The 23080-nt window shown below is 41.3% G+C and overlaps 1 protein-coding gene across 2 annotated transcripts; it reads left to right on the top strand.

Annotated features, from left to right (window-relative positions):
- The first annotated feature begins 506 nt into the window (after window positions 1–506).
- Window positions 507–22101, top strand: LOC119007291 (uncharacterized protein C14orf132). 2 transcript variants are annotated; one of them, XM_037076854.1, is made up of 2 exons: window positions 507–585; window positions 21022–22101. In XM_037076854.1, the coding sequence occupies exons 1-2, from the start codon at window positions 559–561 to the stop codon at window positions 21238–21240; spliced, it is 246 nt and encodes an 81-aa protein (XP_036932749.1). In that variant the 5' UTR covers window positions 507–558; the 3' UTR covers window positions 21241–22101. The 2 variants fall into 2 exon arrangements, 1 of the variants encoding a protein (XP_036932749.1); XR_005071087.1 differs by lacking the exon at window positions 507–585 and adding an exon at window positions 13461–13549 and having other exon boundaries at window positions 21022–21153.
- Window positions 22102–23080: the final 979 nt, after the last annotated feature.

Below are 23080 nucleotides of genomic sequence, written 5' to 3'. Positions count from 1 at the left end.
CTTTACAAAGTATTATGAGCCGACTTATCAGTCACAACACAGCTTATTTACCCTTTATAAGACTGCGATGGATGCAAGGGAGAGAAAGGATGTGAAACAAACACATACACAAAGTTCATCTTGATGTAAACTTTCAGATGGAGCTGAATAATTCAAGGATGTAATGGGATTATGAAGTCCTGAAAATCTCAAAGTGGTGGCAGGGAGAAGCTCAAGGTAGCATTGTCGAATCGGATCGCATGCAAAAGCCACACCAGCATCAATAATTCTGCGAGGTCTGCCTGCCAGGCATGCTTCAGGAGCAGGTTCACTCCTGCCCCCCAACATCCATTCAGAAAGAGAGAGAGAGAGGGAGAGAGAGAGAGAGAGATGCTGAGTGAATAAACTCTTCCATGAAGCATGAAAAGCATTGCTTTATGTCATTGTGTAGCACATCCAGAACTGCACTCCTCCAGCGAAGCACGGCGCTGCAGTTTGTACAGACCTTCTTCGTTCTCTTTTCCCAACATAACGTGTTTTCTTTGCACGCTCAGGCTGGCAACCTTTGATCCAGGGCTAATGGAGTTATCACTGATGGCAGCACAGGTAAGAAAAGCACAATTATCCATTCAAGTTAGCACCTTTAAGACTTTAAGGGCAATTACATCTAAACTCTTGACTAGTGAGGAAGAGTGATGTACTGGTTTACACTGTTCTTCATGGTTTTCATCATTATTCACCATAAGAAAACCCTGTAATTAATTTAAAGGACAAGTACTTGCTTTTATTTTTTTTCTATGCTGCTTTAGCTTTGTTTAAAAGTTGTTGTTTTTTTCCAAACATTTGTGACAGTATCAGTATGTTTTCGCAATTTCATAACCCACAGCCGTATCCTCAGAGCAATCAGGAAACTTCACCGAGGTTACGCCAGATTAAACACTATGTATTGAACACTGCATGCAGATGCTGCACGGTTTATTTTTATCAGCCAGAGAATGCAAAGAAAGCGAGTTAGGAAACGAAACGTAGCTGCGAGCACTGAGTCGCGGCAGCAGCGGAAAAGATTTTTGCTCATCTGTAAAGCAGATTTTCATCGCAGATATAGGATTTTAGACGGAGGATGACTCAAGTGGCCAAAAGAAGCACCCAGGCGAGGGCACAAGCTTTATTCAAACAACTGAGTCACTGTGAGGCTGCTGTTGAGCAGTCTTCTCAAAACTGAGTGGAGTTAAGCGTCTGTAGTAGATGAGATCTACTACTTTGGTTATGGTCTACTTTTTTTGGACTTAAGACTTTTATTCATCCCACATCGGGGAAATTCACTTGTGACAGTAGCAGGTAGACAGACATACAGACATACAATAAGTACAAGACTTAAAAATACTAAAAAAGATTTAGATAAGAGAGAAAAGATGCAAAAATAATATTAAAAAAAACATAGAAAGGACTATACCTTATGTGCATTATATACAAGTGTATTGCCTTGAGGAAGGTTGGATGCATACATAAATACAGTGTTTACAGTGTGCGTGTGCGTTAACTAAACATCAGCATCTTTAAAGTTGAACAACGACAGCTATCTGTCACAGCGTATACTTATAAGGTAGATGAAGCGAGTCTGTGTTTGATGGCGTGTTGGTTTCCTCTCATCAGTCATTACAGCAGACTCATCTGTCCGCTTGGTAAACCGCTCTCGTCCCATTTTCCGCCTGTTCTCTTTTTTCCCTCTCTCTGTGTCTGCTCTGACCTTTGGTGTCGAGCTCTAACCAGCCTGAGGGCAGAGCTTTATGCTACGATTGGCATCCCTCTGCGAGGTTAAGAGCTGTGTAGCCTATGGATATGTTTTGAAAGCAATTACCGTGCTATGGCTTTTTAAGTGCAGACACAGTGAAGGCCCTGCATTCACTGAATTGAATCGCTGCAATTTTGTTGCTCCATTCGCAAAAGGGAGGCCCGTACAAAGTTTATCCTTTCTCGTCACGAAAAGGTCTGGATGGTCGTCTGTTTGGGAGGCACGAGGATGTTTCACGTCAAACTTGAAGTAAACAAAATGTTCAAATGTTCAATTTCTGCAGGACAGGAGCAAAGACTTTCGATGAATTCATGAGGCAAACTACAGGGATCATTTTCAAGCCCATGTCAAATACTGATATGATATTATTTCAAAACTACACTAACCTTGAGGATTGTCACTGAGACACACAACAAATTACATTAACAACCTTAATATTACTTTTCACTGAAGAGCAATTTTTCAAGCAAGTGTGATGGCCAAGAGTTTACTAGATGGTGTTACTGAGGCCAAGTTATTTACATAACCAGAAAAAAACAAAATGCCACTGTAATTTTTGACAGGTAAGACATGTTTAACTGGATTAGATTACAGTAGATTTCACTGCAGTGTGCAATGACTTCTAGCATTAATAATAAAAAACTGGCATTGAAAATGAAACCTGAACAGAAAGGAAACGCTTGTACGACTGAAAACGTGTCTCTAAAATGTTTAATTATTTAGTCGTGATAATTTTGTGTTTTGATGTGTCATTTAATGACATAATTGTGAAATGTTTTCTTCACATCTGTCTTTTGTCAATACATGTCACTCAGCTTGGACATGAGCTTCCTGCCTTGGTGTGAAATGACGCCATCTGCTGGCTGCATTACAGAAAACAGAATAATAATACAATAATTTCCCATTTTTTGTAGACTCCTAACAGCATGAGCTGTCGCATATCAAACATTTTGTGACACTTTGTGGCATCGGGAGTTCAGTTACATAACAAATAGGGAACCTGGAAGATGCCTTAAAGCACGGCACCTGCAGTTGTCCTGTTGTGTGGATGAGTTACCTGTTTCCTGCAGTGTACTCTGTCCAGCTGTGCATACTTGATGGAAAGTCTCCCATCATAACCATCTGCTCAAAGGCATTAAATCAACCAACACCTCAGGGATGTTGCTGTCTTTCCAAAACATTCCCACACAACCAGATGCACTCTTCTAAACTGTGGGGTAAAACTGTGTCTCTGTCTAAATATTCCCGCGAAGAAAAGCAGAGGCAGGGTCCACATTTTCTGTTGTCTGGATTGAGCGGTATTCCCCTTTAATTCCCCGACTGTTGTCACTAAGCCTGCCCCAGACTTGAACCCTGTCTGGCTGAAGGAGTTTGATGGAAAGCCTCATCTGATAGCCATCTGTTCTCTGATAGTTAATCAGGTGTGCTCAATGTGTGGTCCTTAATCAACCCAGGCTACCTGTCTCCCAACGCTCTGCAGCTCAAAGCCAAAGAACAACCACACACCTCCGCAAACTCTGCAGCTCACGGGAGGATCAGTGGAAGGCGTCATGATAATTAAGCTATGTTTTTATGTGGTAGAAAGTCAACAGACTACATCTTTCAGTGCTTTTGTCCTGTCAGTCATCAACATGACATTCTTGTTTCAACTGATGCTGAAGGGTCCTTGAGCAAGAAGGGAATGATAGCCGACCTTGTGTTTCTGACTGTTGATCTCTCTTTTTATCCCGAGCCAACTTCTTTTTTTTTTTTTTTTTTCTTGCTGGGAGTGAATGTGAGACTGGTCCTAATTAAGTGGTGTCTATCAAAGTGTGTGTGATGGAGAGTTAGGTCAGATTACCATCTGCTGAAGAGTTTATCGGGTACTTCGAGGGGGGGCATTGCTTTGAGAAAGACAGCAGATCGGATCCATCATGAGGAGCTCCTCCCTTCACTTCATCCAAAAAGAGTGTTTGTTTGAGAAACTTTCAGAAGGTTTTCTTATATTCCTAATTATTTTAGCATTGTAGTCTTAACGTAAATATACAGTAAAGTTACCAAACAGTACTATAGGAACTCAAACCATGACATTTTTCCAAACCATAAAACGCCCATTCTTGTGCATAAACTGAGAAGACATCTTATTGTCTGTATTCATATGCTTTCAGTCTCATTAAAAGCAACTGGAGTCCAGAAACTGCTGTAACGGCGAGGTGACACACTCCCTCAAGACCCAAACCTTGGATAAATTGAATCTGAGGTGTCTGGCACAGCTTTTTTGCTCGACTACTCAATTTCTTACCTCCTTTCACAGCTTCTTGTCCGCTGTGTTTCGTTTCCCTTTCGCTGCAGGGACGCTAACTCGCTGTCATATTGTGGATATGTTTAAATATGTTTATCTGCCCCGACGTTGTTCAGACAGCTACATACGGTTTGTTTTGCATTCTTAGCGTCTTTTTTTTTTTTCACTTTACAGAACAAATACAGGAGTCATCCAGTTATGAAGAATGTGGCAAAAAGGCGTCTTTATGCAAAAGCGTCTATATATTGTGATTTCCTTTGTTGTGTCAGCACAGAGAGCTTGGATGAACTCCAGTGAGAAGCCGAGGTTTTTGACTTGGTTGAGTATATTAAGCGTACAGACAGATGAGTCACCCATGGCACGCAAAGTGTAAGCCGTGTAATGGTTTATTCATTCAGAAGGATAGCACGATGGATTAGATACAAACACACACGTCAGACACTTATGGGGTTGGACGCAAATGCACTTTTGTTACATAAATGAGTCAGCTGTCAACAGACACCACACCTCAGAGGTTAGTCTCTCCCTTTGTGTTGAGATTGTGCCGAGAAACTTTGTATTATCGCCAATCACAATCATAGTTGGTTGATTATTTGTTAATGACATTGGATATCTACAGTATATCGACCTGTGGCTCAGGTTTGATTTCAAAAAGAAGTGTAATTTTCTTGTCCAGCACCATTCACAGAGTCAGAATAGGATAAAAAAAAGACATCTTCCACAATTTTTTTATGCTGGAATACCACGAGTAGAACATTATATGCTGCCTTGAGCCTGTGCACCTTGTGGCCTCATTGCATGAAAGTGTACCGTGTGTGTCAGTGGAAGCTTATTTTCATAGAGTGTATAATAAAAAATGTAGCAAACAGTGCATATACGTTGTGGGATACCTCTGCAGTATGGTATTAAGCCGGTTGTCTTACTTTTACGTTTTATTAGAGGATTAGAATAATCTCTCTCACACAGCATGCATCTCCTGAATTATATTGAATTACAACTGACTCGACACAACCCACAGAAACACCCCAGTAAATACACCTTTACATACACCAATACATATACCAGTACATACACCAGTATATACATACACAGCCTGCAAGACAAAGGAAACATTTTCTGTAAGTTACAGTGTTTCACATTTACACAACATAAAAACTGTGCGCTGTGTACAGGTCCCTGTGTAATTTATCTTATCTTGTGCCTGTGTGAGTGACCTATAGAAAATGTGTGTGCATGTAACATGATTGATTTGAAATCTGCTGGAGCCAAACACTTGGACAATTTACAGTGTGTCAGCACCTGATAAGTAATGAGGTCCTACAAGAAAGTTGTGAGAGATGGCTTTGTGCTTGTATGCTCTCGCGACGCATGTTAAAAAAAAAGTAGCTGAACAGGACACAAAAAGTTAAACTCTTATTAATTTGCAATTCAGGATTTTTCATTGCGACTTTACATTTGGTTACTGTGAATGTTGCTAGTGTTACAGAGACATCCAGATCCTGAAGATTTCAGTCCTGCTTGAACAAGAAAATGCATGCATGTGTTTACAGTCCAGCTGAACAAACACGTTGTTTTAATCAAGTATTATGAGTGACTACAAAAGCTACATGTTTCAGCTAACCACTTTTAATGTGAAACAGCAGCAGTATGGTGTGCTGTTTGTATTAGCGGTTATTTACGACAGCGTGAAGTGAACAGTGAGGATAACAGACACATGCTGCCTGATTTACTTCGAATGTGTGTGAGTAGGAATTTGAATTTCAACATGCCTTCTCCGTAACTATAAATAAAGACTACTCTGAGAGGGACAGGGAATTCTGAACACTGGATTATCATAGATAATGTCAGTAACATTGTGCTCAAATGGCAGAGTGCATGTAAACCCCATGCACTGTAATCCTTGATATTATAACTATAACCCTGAAATCTTACGGGCAGCGGATTAAAAGTAGTTGTGTTCAGCAGTCTGACATACAGAGCACTTGCCATGGACTTGGTTTACGTGCACCTTCACTCACTTGAGGGATCATCTCAGGGATATCAGCATGCATTTATAACTAAAACGACTCACTCTATCCTGATTATAAAAAGAGGGATCAGCTCCTCCTTCTGCTGTCTCATTTCACTAATCATGTGAGGAGTGATGGGACCTCCCTTTGTAGGTGATTACAAGCGTCCAGGTTTCATGAGACGCACTTCGTAGACTTCACATCTCAGTGCATGCGACAGTAATAGAGCTAGTATGTCTGTTCTGCAAAGCTCAGAGTTAATGAAATGGAGCTTAACAGAGCGTGAACATGAAGCGTACTGTATGGTGAGAGTAATTGGAAAAGCAGTGTGTGTGTGTGTGTGTGTGTGTGTGCAGCCTCTGCACGCGTACTCTACCTTTGTGTCACTGTTATGTGCGTTTGCACACTGCGGTGCTCACTGTACTGCAGATTTACTTGCTTATTCACTGACCTTTGCATTTTCATTATATATTAATATGATGCCTACATAAAAAATAAATTGTTATTTATGGTACTACTTTTTGATCCATTACAATTTGATATTGCTTTGTTTTAAGAACTTGGTAAGTAAAAAACAAATTATCATTATTTTTTTGTCTATATCAGATCGTCGATAGACAAGATTGGCGTGACGTGCAGCTCAGATCCCCAAGGACTTAATCTTCTGCAGCACACTGAAATAATCTTCCTCATTTGTAGTTTGATCTTTGTATTTTTTATCTTGCACAAGCAAAAAATGTGTGTGTTTGACTGGATTTATGCTTTTCTGATGTGTCTTCACTGGGCTTGATTGTGTTTTTACACTAGATGACTGTATGTGTTGTGGTCTAGACTGTTATAAAGAGGAGGAACATTTTTTTTTTAACTTTAAAAAGTAGTTAGGCAGGAAACATGAGGAATGATGCAACAAAGGTGATATTTTGGGTGGAAATGCCATTGTAGTAGAATAAAATACAAGTTGTTACAATCACAGTGTAATAATATAACAGGTAATATAACATTTGCATAGTAAGTACTGTACATATTTTATTTAAAGTACATTTTGTAGCTATTAACTTAAATTAAATCCATGGTCTAACACACCGTGACAGACTACAGTTTGCAGACTACTAGTTTATGTAGTTTTAGCAACCTCAGAAATGACTGCACAATAACAATACATTGCAGTCTATGCCTCAAACAAGAAACCGCTATCAAAAAGCCACAAATAATGCTCAGAACAGCACCAAACTTCGGCAACAGTACAAATAGTATCGCAGCACATAGTTTGAGGCATCAAATCTCCGCTGGCTTAGCCTGATTGCTATTGTAAAGAGAACACAACTCACCACTCTCCTGTAACAGCTTCCTGTTGTGTGGAAGCCCTGTGAGTCACCTTTGCAAGCATTAGTGTGTTTCTTGACATCCTACTTTCACCTGTAGATCACTGGAATAGTGTGAAGCCTCGTTCCCGTCTGGAGCGTGAACATGAATGTGTGTGTGTGTAAACTCTAGGGTTAGAAAAACACAACGGCCCGGTATAAAATGACTACTGCGTTAAAATCTGGGATCTCAGGGAGAAAGTGGTTGATGAGGGAACAATTATGGTCATACTTGAAAAGGTGCTCAAGGAGCCCAAGCCCCCCACATCATTAGTTTCCTGAAGCGCCTGATGCTGCTTTTGGGAGTTATAAAGTTCGAAATTCCCCAAACAATCGTATGGGCAGCTGTATGTGACTGCTGTGTACGCACATTTGCATCTTCCAGTCCAGCGCAGTGTGCGTGTAGGAGCATGTGTGTGTGTGTGTGTGTGTGTGTGTGTGTGTGTGTGTGTTTGAAGCGTGAAGGGTCTTATGAAAGCTGAATAAGGTCATTTAATGATGTCAGTGAATGCTGTTCTTCGCTCGACTGTCAGGCTCTGAGGCCTCCAGCGAAAACTGAGCAAAGGTTCAACCAGCCATGAGAACAACCCCCCCCCGCCCGCCTCTCCCTCTCAAACTTTGCTGTCTCTCTCTATACTGTAGTCTTTTTTTCACTCATCATAACCTACAGACCAGACACCTCCACCGTCTGTCTCCTCCTCTCTGTCTTCCTTTCTCTCATTTCCTCTCGCTCTGTCCGTTCTTTCTCCTGAACTGATTCAGCTCAGACCCCCTCCGGACAGACCCCAGTGGCGGTGATTTTTCTTTTCATCACAGAGCTCAATAATTATTTTCAGCTTCTTCTGCTTTTTGATTTTAGTATGCTTGGTGTTATTTGAAAGCAAAATCATCGCCCCTGCGTGAGTCGCTTGACATGAACTCAATGGAATGACCTTTTATTCAGCTACCGCCAGCAGGAGACAGTCTGCAGAGCTTTCAGAAGTCTTGATAAAATTAACTATGTAAATGCATTGACTTAATAAAACACTTTAAATTCATTTTGTAATATACTGATAAGTACTTTTAAAACTAAACTGAATGGTTGTATTGATGGTGATATTGACCAGGAATGCCATGACATTTGGTACAGCTGTTTGTGGTCCCCAGAGGTTGACTTGTGTATAGTATGTTGTATATGTCCTAATTTGCAGATGTTGGCATGTCAACATGCTAAAAATCAGATGTTTTATGTTGTGCTGTGTTCATGCTACACCATGGCTGGACAGCTTAGTTTGACAGGAAAGACCACAGGTTGGAATTTAAACTGGGCTGATGAGGTCTCAGCCTCTGTAAATTGGGCTTCAGTGTCGTGCTTCGGTTTGAAAGTTCATATTGCTGGCTTCCATTGAAAAGACAAAGACATACAAAACATTACCATTAAAACTGTCCCCATTAGCATTTCAGGATGTTGACTTTCCCATTTATTACCGCTCTTCCAAAGTACGGCCTAACAGAGCTGCTAGCACGGCTGTCAGCTCTTGTTAGAGAGGAGAGACGGAGCAAGTAACCTTCAGGGATTTCAATACATTTCAGAAATGATAAAACAATTTAATAAATATGCTGTTTAATACATGTCAGGGTAAGAGAACTTGTACACCTACATGCACAAACACACATCAAATACACAAAAATGGCCTACACGCATAATTTACCCACACAAACACATACTTTGTATGACCAAATCCTTTCTAGCTGCGGCCTGCAGCTCTATAGGTTGTTCTTTTTAGCAACCACAGTATTTGCAAAGGAGGCTGAAATTTGGCATGGAGGTTAAGTGTGTGTGTGTGTGTGTGTGTGTGTGTGTGTGTGTGTGTATGTTTGTGTCATGCCAGTCGGGGTCAGATGCTGCCTGTCAATGGGAAGGGCCTAAGACCAAAAAACAAAAAGTGTTGTCTGATAGATCACCTCTACACAATTCACACACATGATCCCTGACTGAACATGAAGCTGAAATTTGCCCTGGAGGTCAAGTGTTTGTGAGGTTCTGTGCATATGAATACACAAGTGCACGGACGCCTGAACCTACCTGGTTGCACTTGTTCTGTTCAAACCTCACACAGGTAGACAGCACACATTAGAGAAAATAATGACTCATACAGTGTTTTTCTCGAAAGTTTCCAGCCCTCTCCCTCCTCCCTCTTCAGCTGCTCTGTAGTTTCTTTCTTCACATTCTCTCCATTTCTTTCTGTTCTCTATGACAGATGTTTCGGAAAGAAGAGGAACAGCTGGCTGCTGTGGGGCTGTTTATTCACCCTTTAATTTCTTTCTCTTCTGTCCTCCCCCCCATTTCTTTCATCGCTGTTTTTCTGTTGAAGTGGTCACAGATTGAGACCCACATTTTTAGGTCCCCAGAAAATGTGTAGTGGAATTAAAAATTCCAATATAAAATGCAAATATAATCTCCTCCTCCATTTGGTAAAGTTTTGCATCTGAGACAGTGTAGCACGGGCCTGAAATATTCGCCGTGCCCAGGAGCAAATTTCACGTCGTGGGGCCGCACTAATAGCTTGTGAAACAAATAGCTTGTGAGACAAATGCCTCATAAATGATGAGTGAGCTCTGGCCGCTATTGTTCTCCCCCACACCCATGGCTAATTATGGAAGAGTTTGTTTTTTCTTCTCCACCCAAAATCTCCTTATTCCGCTCAAATTCCCCCTCATTTCAAATAACCCCCAGCCTCCTGCGCGTCATTGTGTGTGTGTGTGTGTGTGTATGCGCACTTCCTGTGATTAATGAATGTGTGTTCCCGCTGCATATGTGTTCGCATTCATCTGTGCCTTGTGTGGGCATGTGTGTGTGTGTGTGTGTGATCACCAGGGGCAGTTACTGAATCTCTTCTCAATGTAGAGGCAGATTACGTAACTTTATAAACCGCCACGTTCCTCGACAAACGCGCACAGACACACAATGTACGTGTCACTACACAGTCACACAGGATGGATGTTTATGCAGGCAGGCGACACATGCACCTGTGTATGTAGAGCAGGGCCGTGCACAATCATGCAAACATACACTTTCTGTATATAGACTACCAACATGCGCTTCCTCCCTCCGAGCTCCCACAGGACTCACACTCACAGATGGGAGCAGGAGGCAGGCTCATATGCCCACTTATTATACAGAAAAGTTATGTTGTGCACTTGATACGTCAAGCAGCTGAGAGTTCTCAGAAATGTGGAGGATTGAAGCTGTTTGTTTCTAATCCAACAGTCACTGCAGCCCTGGGTGTGCACTATACCAGGATGTCCCGTCTGTGTCCAATCAGCAGATCTGTTTCCTGTAAATTATTTTTTGCAACGGCAAATGCATTTTGAGGGAAATTCAACCAAATTATCTTGATGAAGGTTCCCAGTCATCCATACTAGGTGCTGTATTGTTGTCAAGACATTAAACCCCTCAGCCAAGAGGCTTCTTCACTTTTAACTAACTGGAGGGGACTTGCAGGCTTTTAAACCCTGTGTGGGAGTGTCCTAACACATAGGTGTTAAGGAAACATGTGAGCTCTGAGTTTCAGAGTCCTTAGAAAGTCATTCAAAGATTTTGCTTAGATGTGTTTTTACTTGTATTGCACTTCCACAGGCGTAAAGATATTGAGTGGTCGCATGTTTGCAGGCATTGTTAAACTGGTTTGTTAAACTTGAAACAAACCGTAGAACCTCTGTATTCCTACGCAGTTGCGCCAATGCGTAGGGATACGGAGGTTCGACGGTCTGTTAAGTTTCGTTTTTATCGAAAGTAAACCTCTCGTCCAGCAGCTGGGCCTCGCGCTGTGTTTCGCCGCTTGCAGATCACCTGTTGCCCAGTTGCACTAATGAGTAGGGATACGGAGGTTCTGCAGTTGAGAAAATGTAGGGCCAAAGAAAAGGCAGTCTGACGGCGACGTAAAGCGGTGTGACTTTTCCCTATACAGTGTACACTTGAACTGTTATAGATTTTTTAAGGTGAGCCTTGTTTTAGGTGTTTCATCTCGCTTTTTCGCTGGACCCTGTTCACTGCAGTACAAAGCTGAGCGTCTGGGCTGAAGCGGCTCTCTTCCTCTCCAAACTTAGGCTGCGCTGATCGGTGATTACTGTAGGGAACAGATTGACTATAGATATGTACTTTATATGACCCCACTTCAAAAAACACGAACTATCCCTTTAAATTCGGTCAAAAATACATTGTCTCTGAAAATAATCCAGGCAGTGATTCCTTTAAAACTGTTATTATTAATTAATTGTATATGAATGCAAGACTAGGATTCAGTCACTACAAAGGGATAGGATCTAGGGAGGACGCGTGAGTGAACAGAAAGGGATGGTATAGAGGAGAAATAACAGAGGATGAAGGACATCAGAGGCGAGTGTAACACAACGACTTCAGCAGTGATGACAAAGAGGATAAATGTGATGACAGAGAGGAAGGAGCGATTACATCAAGGACATTTAGGTTTGTAGAGGCAGAGAGATGTGGACAGAAAGAGGTAGAAGGAGAGTTGAATGAAAGTTTGTAATAGCTCGTGTCATGCGATGTGTCTGTTTGATTTAAGACAGAGTGACAAAAAAAGAGGGGAGACTAAGAACAGACAAAAAGCAGCTGCAATGTAAGCTAAAGATGACTGAATGTATGAACATATAGACGGAGGAGGAGGAAAGACACAGTGACACATTGTGGAGTCACTGCTGTTTAGTCACGTCCACCCTCTGATGACCCCGTCTTACTCTTTCTGTTTACTGTCTCGCTCCGTCTTTATTCCCGCCTCCAATGTTCTTGTCTTTTCAGAGTAGAATAACATAAGACAGGAAGTAGTGGCAGTGGACACCCAAGTGCCGGCTAGAGGGCAAGAGAAAAGAGAAAGAGGAGTTTATTTTTGTCACACTTATTAACTGATTTCAAGCAAAAAACACCTTTTCTGTCTTGTACCATTACAAAGAAAAAAAAAAGACTCTTCCCTGTTGGCCAGATTATCTGATTAATATTTGTGTGTATTTATATGACGGAAATGACCCGTTGAGACGGATGTTCTCTGTGTTGATCCGCACACAGAACACAAAGCACACAAGTGCTGAGACTTCTCTAACCTGTGCATGTGCATTCACCCGTGCATACAGATTCACGCTATTAACATTTGTACAAGCACACGCAGACAACAATATACACACATCCTGTCCCGATGTACACGCAGATGCGCAGGTGCATGGCATATGTACATCCATGCGTGCATGTAAAACACACAAACACACATCGGAGGCCTGATTTTTTTGATTGAGATTACTTGTTGTTACCTGCGTGTCCACACAGTGTCTGATGTAGAGGCAGGGAGACTGATCCTCCCCGGTGACTCAGGGTGACGCCACCACCCATGCGCTCACAGTGCTGTTGGTTCAAATGTGAGTCTAGATTTCTGTCACGCCATGTGTCCAGTCACCCCGTCGCTCCAAGCGTTTGTCATTGTGTTGTTTCTGTTTCCTCTTGGCTCACTCCCGTCTGGATAAAATTGGTGATGTTTCGAGTGCAGTTGTTAGTCTCCTGACTGTCTGACTGACTTCTCACACCTGACTGCAAAAAAGCGTCAGCCGCTGGGCTTGTAGTTGATCTTTTTACACGATAAATCTGGAGAGGACATGCAGTAAACATTGTTAGATTACCTGCCAGAATTACTTTTTAAGACGTGAATTTTTAGTCGGGCAGTGTGAGGCTGCAAACGTCCACTTGTCCTCTGTCACCTCATACACACACGACACACTCTTGTTTTTACCACCCACACCTCCATCCTGCTCTCTGTCTCTCTCTGTCTGTGTCAGCCACGCTTGTTTTATACTCACTCTCGCAGCAGGATGTCTAAATCTGTCTCACACACATGCTATCACAGTGTGTGTGTGTGTGTGTGTGTGTGTTCGACTCTCTCTTTCACTGGGAGGGATCTCTCTCTCTCTTTCTCTCAGTGAACACTCCCACTCTCTCTCTCTCTGTCTCTCTCTGTCTCTCTCTCTCCCACATGGAGTTCAGTCTCATTAAGCTCTGCTCATCTCTTCTCTTTGGATGCACTCAGTCTGAGTGTAGGACAGGACGGGCAGATCTGATCTCTTTCTTCACATAGAGCCGGCAGTAGGTACAACGCTATCTTCTCTCTCTTCCTCCTCTCACCCACCTCTTCAAACGGAACACAAACTATGAACGCATCTCGCCTTTCTGTTTGTCTGAGCTTAAATTGTAACAGCAACAAAAAAAGGGCAGCAGGGAACCTTATTTATTAAGCTATGTGATGTGACTCATGGTCATGATGTGCTTTATGAGTATGTACCTTACGTGTATCTGTGTGTCACACTTCTTGAGCAGAGCTGCCTGAGGACGCTAAATGAATTTCTGTGTAAACTGACAAGAAAGTCACATCGTATCATATGGTATCGTATACGTGATGGAAATTCTTTGGCTGCAATTACCGGGCATGTTTCTGAAGTTACTAAGTAGGCTTCACTGGTCCCGTGATGCCCTGCTGCTCACGATGCAAGAAAAATTCTGCCAGAGAGAGACATATCGAACATATTTTATTCTGTCAAAAGTGGCAGCAGTGGGTGAGCTTTTATTTCCACATTGTACGTTGGGATGTGCACAAGGTGGAGTCTTGTACGAGCTTGTATGATCTGACATAACACCTGCAGCCTAGCACTTACATCTGTACCGCTGCTGTGATGCTCGAGTGTGTTTCAGAATGAAAACCTAGTTTTTGGCACCAGACGTGCCTTGCAAACTAATATTTTTGCACGTGTGTTTTTCCTTTTTGGGGAGTAAAATCTCGATTTTTTTTTTCTTAAGCAGTCACCTTGTTTATGCTGTTTCTTTAGAGCTTCATCATCTCTCCTTGTTGACTGACTGTGTCTCAGCAACTTTATAAAATCACCGATCACTATGTGGGTCCTGAACTGAACTACCATCTCAGCGGGTGTCAGTTTTCTGTAACTGTACCTGACACGTTGTTGAAATAGCACCCGTGTGTTAAATGAGGAGTAACCTTACTTCATCATCATCATCATCATCATCATCATCATCATCATCATCATCATGCCACCTCTTCTGCATGTAGATTTTACTTTGTCACCATACATATCCAAGCATATGTGTGAGGTTCTTAAATATCTTCAAATAGTATCATATTGGTGATTATTGCAGTACAAAACAATGGAGATGTTCCACTATTGTTCTGACACACGCACTTGTGGGTTTTGATTGTGTGTGTGTGTGTGTGTGTGTGTGTGTCTTTGTAGGCGTTTTCATCAATTTAAATGTTGATGTACAAGAAAAAAGTATAAATGTATGTGACGGTTCAGTACAACTGCAAAAACAAGGGTCTTTTTCGCTCCCTTTCAGTAAATTACAAACATAATTTAACAGTAGATTAGACGGAACTGTGAAGTGGTGGTAGAAAGGTCAGTTCCTTATATAACTGTATAGTCTGAACGAACAGATTGCCGTATTTCTACACAGCTTGTTACTTAGTGCAGTGGGTGTAAGTGAGTGTGTCTGTGTGTGTGGGGGTCTGTATGTCTGGGAGCGTTCCAGTTCCCACCACTCATTTAATATTCTATAGTATCTATGACACTGATTCTTAATTAATAAATGTACAGTATTTGTAACATCTAACTCTAGTATCAAAATTTCTTGGGGCTGGTTTACATATTAGCTCGCTGAATCCTCCTTACAAATCATTAATACAATCCAGGGCTGTGAAGCGTTTAGTGTGAAACGCAGATAAACTTGTAGGATTTACCAGCAATATCTGGACAATTTAGGTTGAAGTTAAGACATAGTGGTAGTCACAGCAGCAGATTTATATACAAATTAAGTTACTGTTTATTTAGCATCACAAAACACATTTGGAAACATCCTTAAATTAGATTATAATGCTGCCAGAACGTGATCTGAATTTGAGGTGTGCAATTTAAATGCTCAAACCAGTAAGAGGCATTCTTTTGTCTGTAGTGTTGGAAACCCACAATGAAATTCCCTAAAAAATATTTTGTTTGAGATACAGAATATATTCCTGTTGTAGGTGAGTAACAATGGCAAATAACTACATGATGCTCCTAGCATCCTTAACCGCATCCTCCCCTTTTTTTGATTGTTTAAAGAGCTTAAATGACCTCTAGTGGCTACAGGCATTTTAACAGGAGCAAAGGAGGAAGTCAGCTGAGGTAGTATAAAGAACAAGAAAGTCCAGGAAGGGCAGAGACTGTGGTAGATGGATTTGTCCACTGTTCCATTCTGTATATGACACCAAGAGTCAACACTTCTTTAGCTCATGAATACAAGTTAACTTACATCACATACATTTATTCAAATTTATTGACATGTTGGTGTCCAGGTTGCCCACAGTGGCACAAGTGGCCCACAGAATCACCATCGGTGGCACCACTGGTTCGCATGATGGCCAATCCAACTATGTTGCTGTGTATGTGTCAAACAAATGTAGCATCAAAGAAGAGCGACAGGCAAGAATGGGATGGAAAATGTCATGTCATGCCCTCTGGTAATGTAGTTTATTTAAGGCTATTATGACTCTCCCAGACCGCCTGATACCGAGAGAGAATAAACCAAAGAACCTGCAGCTTGGGAAAAGTGCCACAGTATGCCAAAAAGTCAAATGAGTCACTTCAAGTACTGAGTTTCAATGGGGAAAGGCCACAAACAGAATCACAAACAGCGTGATCCACCCGATCACCATGTTGACCTGCTCTTCTGATCTGTATATTCAGATAGGCGTAACTTGTCTGACAACCTCTTGGTCCAACCAAATATCTCCCATCTGGAACAAGAACAATTCTCACATCAGCTTTTACATCACATTATCAATTCTCCTCCTGTAAATGGAAAGGTGAGATTACAATATCTTCCTGATCCAGAACACACTTAAATTGACACCTTTCACTTGACTACGCAGGGTTTTAGACAGTGTGTTCCTAAAAACTCATGAAATCTTTGGGTAGGTAGTTTGTCTTCCAGGCATGTGCTGTAATGAAACTCACACATGATCACACACACTCACTGCTGTTTTTTGTGGATGACCTTTCTGTGCTGTTTTACTCACAGAATGAGACATAGCTTCTAGGCAGAGACTTTTTTAATGAGGATGTGAATAAGTTCAGTGCTCCCCTTAATAGAAAATGTTTATCTAAATTTTTGGATTCTGTCTTTTATAAAGTCAGATATATGTTTTAGATGCCTTGATTTTCCTTTTTATGAACCAAGAAAGCTGCGTATAGGGCACAAGCATTTTATTACGATCCAAACTTACATTTACCTTTTGTTGGCAACCAGGGGTGGGTAAATTACAAGTTACACATGTAGCTGAAATAGATATTTCTTTAAGGAACAAATACTTTTTGTGATGACAATCCCCGGCCACACCTGGGCACACTTTTTATACTAAAATCTAAAAAAGGCAACAGTTACTTGATGAAGTGATTGCTGTGTGTCCTGATAAACTCATGTATCTCCACAACATTTTCACAGAAAGTAAATTAGGAGAGGTGTGAGCTAGCTAATGTTAACAGTATTAATTTTTTTATACGCATGTGCTTATTAAAATAAGTATTAAATAGCTCTATATTCCAACACTAATCGCTATTATACAGTGTTTGGTCGGTAACTGCAGTCTTTCCTCTCTCTGCTCATGCAGTAAAAGAGGAAATAACATTTTCTGGTATTCCCTACAACATCATCCAATCAAGGCAGAGAGCTCCATAAATAGGCGGTCCTGTCTGCTCCTGAGGACAGGATCCCCCTCTTCCCTGATAGCAAAACTCAGACACCCTCATCCGAAACACATAATCACATGGAATGATGGCACTTGGGCGGTCCATTCTTGCTCACCGGACCTGAGCCGCAGCAGCCATAGAATGAACTGTAGCTCAGATTTTAGCCAGTTCTGGTTAATTTGGTTCGCTCTTTGCTGATGTCTGGCTACGGCCTGCTTGTAGCTCAGGTCTGGCAAACAGGAGCGGACCGCCAATGTTCCACATCATTCCATCTGGTATGTGGGCCAGATGAACGTTCATGGTGAGGGCCAGATCTGGGCCGCAGCAATTTTGCTAACTGTGTTTGCTGCCATGTCAGGCAACTACCACTTCATGTGGTGACGAGAAAGAAGGAAGGGAACTCTGAACTGTAGAATGGACTGAAAGTTAACTAAAACAATGACAACAACCTATTCTATTGTCTTTAGTTTAGGTACTGGGACGCGTTCTAAAAAGCAGCATGAGAGCAGTAAACCATCCGCTTTCCATACTCATGAAAAACCCTGGGAGGCAACTTTAATTAAATATAGATATTAAGTGGCTTATGTGAGAGCTCTTAAAGTTTCTTCATAAATTATGCTGCCATATATTAACGGTTGTAACATTTTAGACTCTTTTTTTTTCACTTCTGAGACACACACACACACACACACACACACACACACACACACACACAGAAGATGGTTATCTGTTTTAAAGGGATGAGATGAGACAGTTGTACACGCATGAAGGAAATGATGCATGAGGGAAAATCACCGTCCTGTACATCAGTAGGATTTCGGCCTAATGTATAACATGTAAGGTCTAATATGCATACTTATTAGATGAGACATACTTTCATATCTATATATCCCCAAAAACATTAATCTTTCATATAAATGTGTTTTCTAAGTTGCCACACTTCCAGCAGTATATTGTTTGTCCTATATCTTTGTCCTCACTCAACAGTATGATGAATATCTTTATGTCCACACTATCTGAATAGGCTGCCGGGAATAGCTTCAGTGTCTCTCTGACTTGTCCACAAACTATTTCAAACTCCACTCATGTGGACCCTAGCTGATGTAAGGACAGACAGTTGAAGCTGATGTGGCTAAAACCAGCAGACATTTGGAGCACGTATGATTGGCCATCACCTCCACACGGACAAGTGGTGTCCGATAACCTCGGGTCAGGCCCCTGAGTGATTCCTTGACCCCTCACTCAGAGTGGTTGGCTGAACTTCACCAAAGCCAGTGGCAAACTAATGTCATTCAGATACTTATCTAAAATCTGTGGGGAAGTATTTTAGGCTAATTACCTCCATGTCTCAACATGGTTTTCCCTTGTAGCCCTTGGTTTTAGTTTTTTTTTTTTTTTTTTTTTTCTCGTATGAGACCAATAAAACGAAATGTTTTTCTCTGTGATGATTTGTCCTGAAGTCACATCTGCAGTCGGGGCACAGGGATGGGGTGGATGAGGACAGGGGAGCAGACTGAGAAGCACTTGGGGTTCAAAGCGAACCAGACGGGAAAGAAAAAACAAAGCTATTCACAATGACAATTGACCTCAGCTGCACAGTCACACTGGCGCAGAGAGTCAGCAACATCAGCTATTTGACATCTGCGTATTAAATGTTTGCACCTGCTCATGCCATTCAGGTGTGTTCGAGGACCTTATTATTTCTTATTATTTATATAAATATAAGTACTAATACTATGAACTCATTGTTGGTGGTAACACGCTACAAAAGTCACATAACTGTAATGTTATCAAAGTTACTAAGTCTGGTAATGCATTACCATCCCCAGGACCCACCGGTTTGCTCGACACATAACGATATAAATGTTTTGACTTTTGACACAACTCAGTGGTTTAGCTTATTTAACAGAAACCATGCGAATTGATGAATAATTCATCCAGATTTGCTGGCATGCTCAGCAAAGGAGACAGAAAAAAGTGCTGATTCCCTACATTTGTAGCAGTCATAAAGTCCTAATTCGTGTTCATTCCCTGATAATATATATTCCTTTAGTCTGTAAGGGTCCACTGATCAAAATAATCAAAAGGGGTTTCATCAAATTAATCCAAATTGTGAATATTGTCCTGTGAAGTCCATCGCTTAATGCGCCAAACTCCGTTCGTCAAACAAAGACAAAAATTCTTCCAATAGGTTCACATTCTCTCTCCCTCCTGTCTGGTCTTTCTGGGTATGTTGTTCCTTTAAGTTGCTGCCTTCAACATGGTGTCCTTAACTTTCTTATGTCTACTTTTCACCTAAGTTAGCCCTGAAGTGTTGCAAATGCTCCCAGTTTGGAAGGCGTGATAGCTCTGGTTAGACAAAGAGCAGTTTTTGCAGCAAAAAGCGTTTTTTTCAGTTGTTTTTTTTCCAGACAAAGCTTAACTCAAAATGTAAGGAAGATGACGATAAAAATGTGTTTTGAATGATAGAAAAAAGGTTTTATAGTGAATCGGTTAATCCAAGACTATGGTAGTGGAACACTATTACTCCCCCTCCAGAAATGCCTTGTCATCCTTCTGTAGTTTTTTTTTTTAATCCTGCAGATCAAACTTTAAATCCTCAAAGAAATGGTGATCTTCTGCATGTCAGATTATGTGAAGACTTGTCCAGTTACTTAACTTCTTCCTCTTGTTGACTTCTATTTTTGCATGCTCAGAGCAGAAGTGACGCAGTTCAGCAATAACAGCGTAGTGCTTTTAGGTGCTGGAACACCCGCAAGTTAAAGGGTCAAACTCACTTGAACCTTTTAGCTGTCAGGGAACAGCTGGAATTATTAATGGTCACTAAGCTGTCTGTTTCTATCACACTGATCGGGCTGTAGTTTTACATGTGAGCGTCCGAGACAGCCTGTGTGCTTGTCTTACTGTCTTTTTTGTGGCGTGCCGCGAGCTTGTGTGAAAAGTGTCAGCAGATTATGCTCACACACCTGAGCGTACCATCTGTGTGTCTGTAGCGCAGGTGTCGCATCTTCGGAATAAAGAGTTGGCAGCAACACAAGCCACTCAAACTAGGGTTAAATGTATAAATGTGTGTGTTTATGTGTGTGAGACAAATAAATAAAGAAAGGAAGTAGCCTGTGTGTGTGTGGTTCTTCTACTTTCCAGGTTATTAATGACCTGAGATAGTTACAATACCACAGACAGTGCTATGCAAACCCATCAGGGACACAATACATCCAGCTGAGGCAAACATTTGTATTCATTATCCACATCGCTATTTTTTTTTTTTCTGCCTTTCTCTTCCATACTCTGTCTATGTGTGTTTGTCTCTTTCAGTATACACGAAGCATGTGTCAGACTTAATACGTCTGAGAGTTAACCCCTCTGAGATGCTGATTCCTCGCCGCTGTACTGTACAGCTGTACTGGGACCAGACACAGCTGTGGCCTTAACCTCCTGAACAGAACATGTTATTGTTCAGCCATGCCATCCCTATCATTGTAAGATTCACTGAGGTTTGAAAGCATCCAGTTTTTTAGCCCTTTGATACTAAAAAAATACCTTCAAACTGAGGGTGAAGTGAATATGTTGGTGTGAGTGATTTCAGTCGAGCCTCTGAGTGAACTCAGCACTCACCGGAGACTGTTGTTACCTCCAGATCAGAGCGAAATCCAATATGAGAATTTCAGAATCTGTCTTAATTTCTGAAGTCCGGAGAAAGTTGAATCCAAATCACTGAACTGCAGTTTTGACGTCGACGTGGATTTCAATGCAGACTCTGTACAAAAGTGACTGGGATGAATCTTTACAGACTTTAACCGAGTTCCTCTCCCTTTCTCCTGACAGCATTTCCCGGCTGTGAGCGGGGCCTTCATGGATTCTCCATACAATGGCAACACGTCCTTGCAGACGTCCACCTCCAACCTCAACGCCGGCTACTCTCGACCCTCAGAAGCAGAGGATGATGGGAAAGTGTCCAGTGACACCATTTGGCTGTGGATTGCTGTGCTGGCAACCATTGGCAACATTGTGGTGGTGGCTGTGGTTTGCGCCTGTGCCTTCTGACGAGATGGAAGCAAAAGTACTGTCAGATAATGGGAAATCTTGTATAGCCTGATAAATATATTTTTCTTCAGATATGATGTAAATAGCCTTACTTTTAGATCGACGAGGGTGAGCTTTGGTTTGAAAGGGAATTTACATGGGATTTTTAATTCAATTATTTTTGGCATTTTTCTCACCAAATTAAATGAAAATAAATTAAAAATCAGGAACACAAAACTTTATTAATTCATTTAAATGACATGATGATCTGACAGAGAGAGAGAGGGAGAGAAAGAGAGACAATGTCAAACACTATCTATTCAGTTCTCAAGTGCAAAACATTTAAGACAAGCTTCAAAATTAAGTTTGAACATGACTTGGAGTCACAATGAGCGACTTTGAGAACTGCTACTGAGACTAATCTCACTTAAAAAGCTGGAAAACTTCACACTGACCAAACAAGACCACAGCGAGACTGATATCATGCATGATTATCCTTTGTTGAACCCTTTTTGTAACCAGCAAGAAAGCTACTCTGCACACATCTGGATCAACCAAATCGAGCCGACAGAACACTAAAACAATAGATGTTCCATCCATCAGTATCAGCAACCACTCAATCATTTGTGATTAATGCACTAGCTTAAAACTCAGCATTATGAAGACACCATGGCTTATCATCGCTATTACATAAGCAGCTCATATGCGTTTTAATTATCTGTGAAATTAACACGTGCTTTCTTAAAAACTCAAGAGGAGTGAAACTACGTTCAGAAAAAAACTTGCCCCCAGGTTTGCCCTTTGTAGTTTGAGAGTCTAAATGAGTCACAGGGATGTTTATTCCAGCCTCCACGTGAACACCATATTAACATATTTCATTAGCACCCCTGGGCAAAAAAAAAAACAAAAAAAAAACACACTAAAATTATTCATTTTGGATTCCAGGCTAAAATAAAGTTGTGGCCTTAACATGATAGTACTATGCTTGCCAATGGTCAGTTGGTTATGCAAGCCACGCTGATGTTATATAAACCCATTCATCACAAGCTCAGAGGTCACTCCGAACTACAAGGATTAGACAAGATCATAGCTTGATCCCTGGGTTAGATCAGAAGCCAGGATGAGATGTACTGTTGACGCTGCACATGAGGATTGAGCCCTACGACGGCCTCTGACATCCTGACGATGCTCGAACAAAGTACTGAACTCCAACCTGTGCTGTCTATACTGTTCTTTTCTCTTCTGTTGGTTTTATTCTTGCATTTCAAGCATGTAGTATACTTCCTTGACTGATTCTGAATGGGAGGGATTAACCCCCAATTTTCCCGCTGAGTTACTGTTGCTGCCCCTGTCAATACTTTATCTTTAAAAAATGCATCTGATTTCAAACAGAGGTAGAAGAAGCAGCTTTTTTTTTCTTTCTAGCAGCTGACTGAACGTGTCGCTCGCTGATTTTAGTGACTGGAGCCAGCTAGCTAATTAAGCTACTGTTGGCTTAGTTGAGTTTTTGCCTCTCTCACACTTGAATCGACCTTGTTTCATAAGGACAACTTCAAGTGTCTTAAAACACACTTATTGGTTAAAGCTTCGTGTCATTTTAAACTTTTTGCATGTCTTTGACGCCATCCACATTTTATGCGTTTTGGATGTATGGCAGAAGACGAAGTAAGGTGACCTTCACTACACAGTCGTAATAATAATAAACATACGGTCATCATGAAATTGTTGCTCTTTGGTGACATTTAGGCATCAAATCTACCTGGTTAGTTTTCGGAAGAGACCATGGTTGGAGAAACATAAGTCAGCTTATGTCACGGAGGCCGAAATGACACAAGTTATCTAACATTCACAAATGTGACGT

The sequence above is a fragment of the Acanthopagrus latus genome, chromosome 2 (genome assembly GCF_904848185.1).
Source record: "Acanthopagrus latus isolate v.2019 chromosome 2, fAcaLat1.1, whole genome shotgun sequence".
NCBI lineage: Eukaryota > Metazoa > Chordata > Actinopteri > Spariformes > Sparidae > Acanthopagrus > Acanthopagrus latus.
The sequence above is the reverse complement of the archived record's forward strand: the minus strand, read 5'-3'. Positions and strand labels throughout refer to the sequence as shown.

Bases quoted from the DNA above. Each gene is read 5' to 3' on its own strand.
- LOC119007291 (XM_037076854.1), top strand. From the start codon at position 559: ATGGAGTTATCACTGATGGCAGCACAG. The intron at 586-21,021 runs GTAAGAAAAGCA...TTCTCCTGACAG, and splicing joins TATCACTGATGGCAGCACAG to CATTTCCCGGCTGTGAGCGG.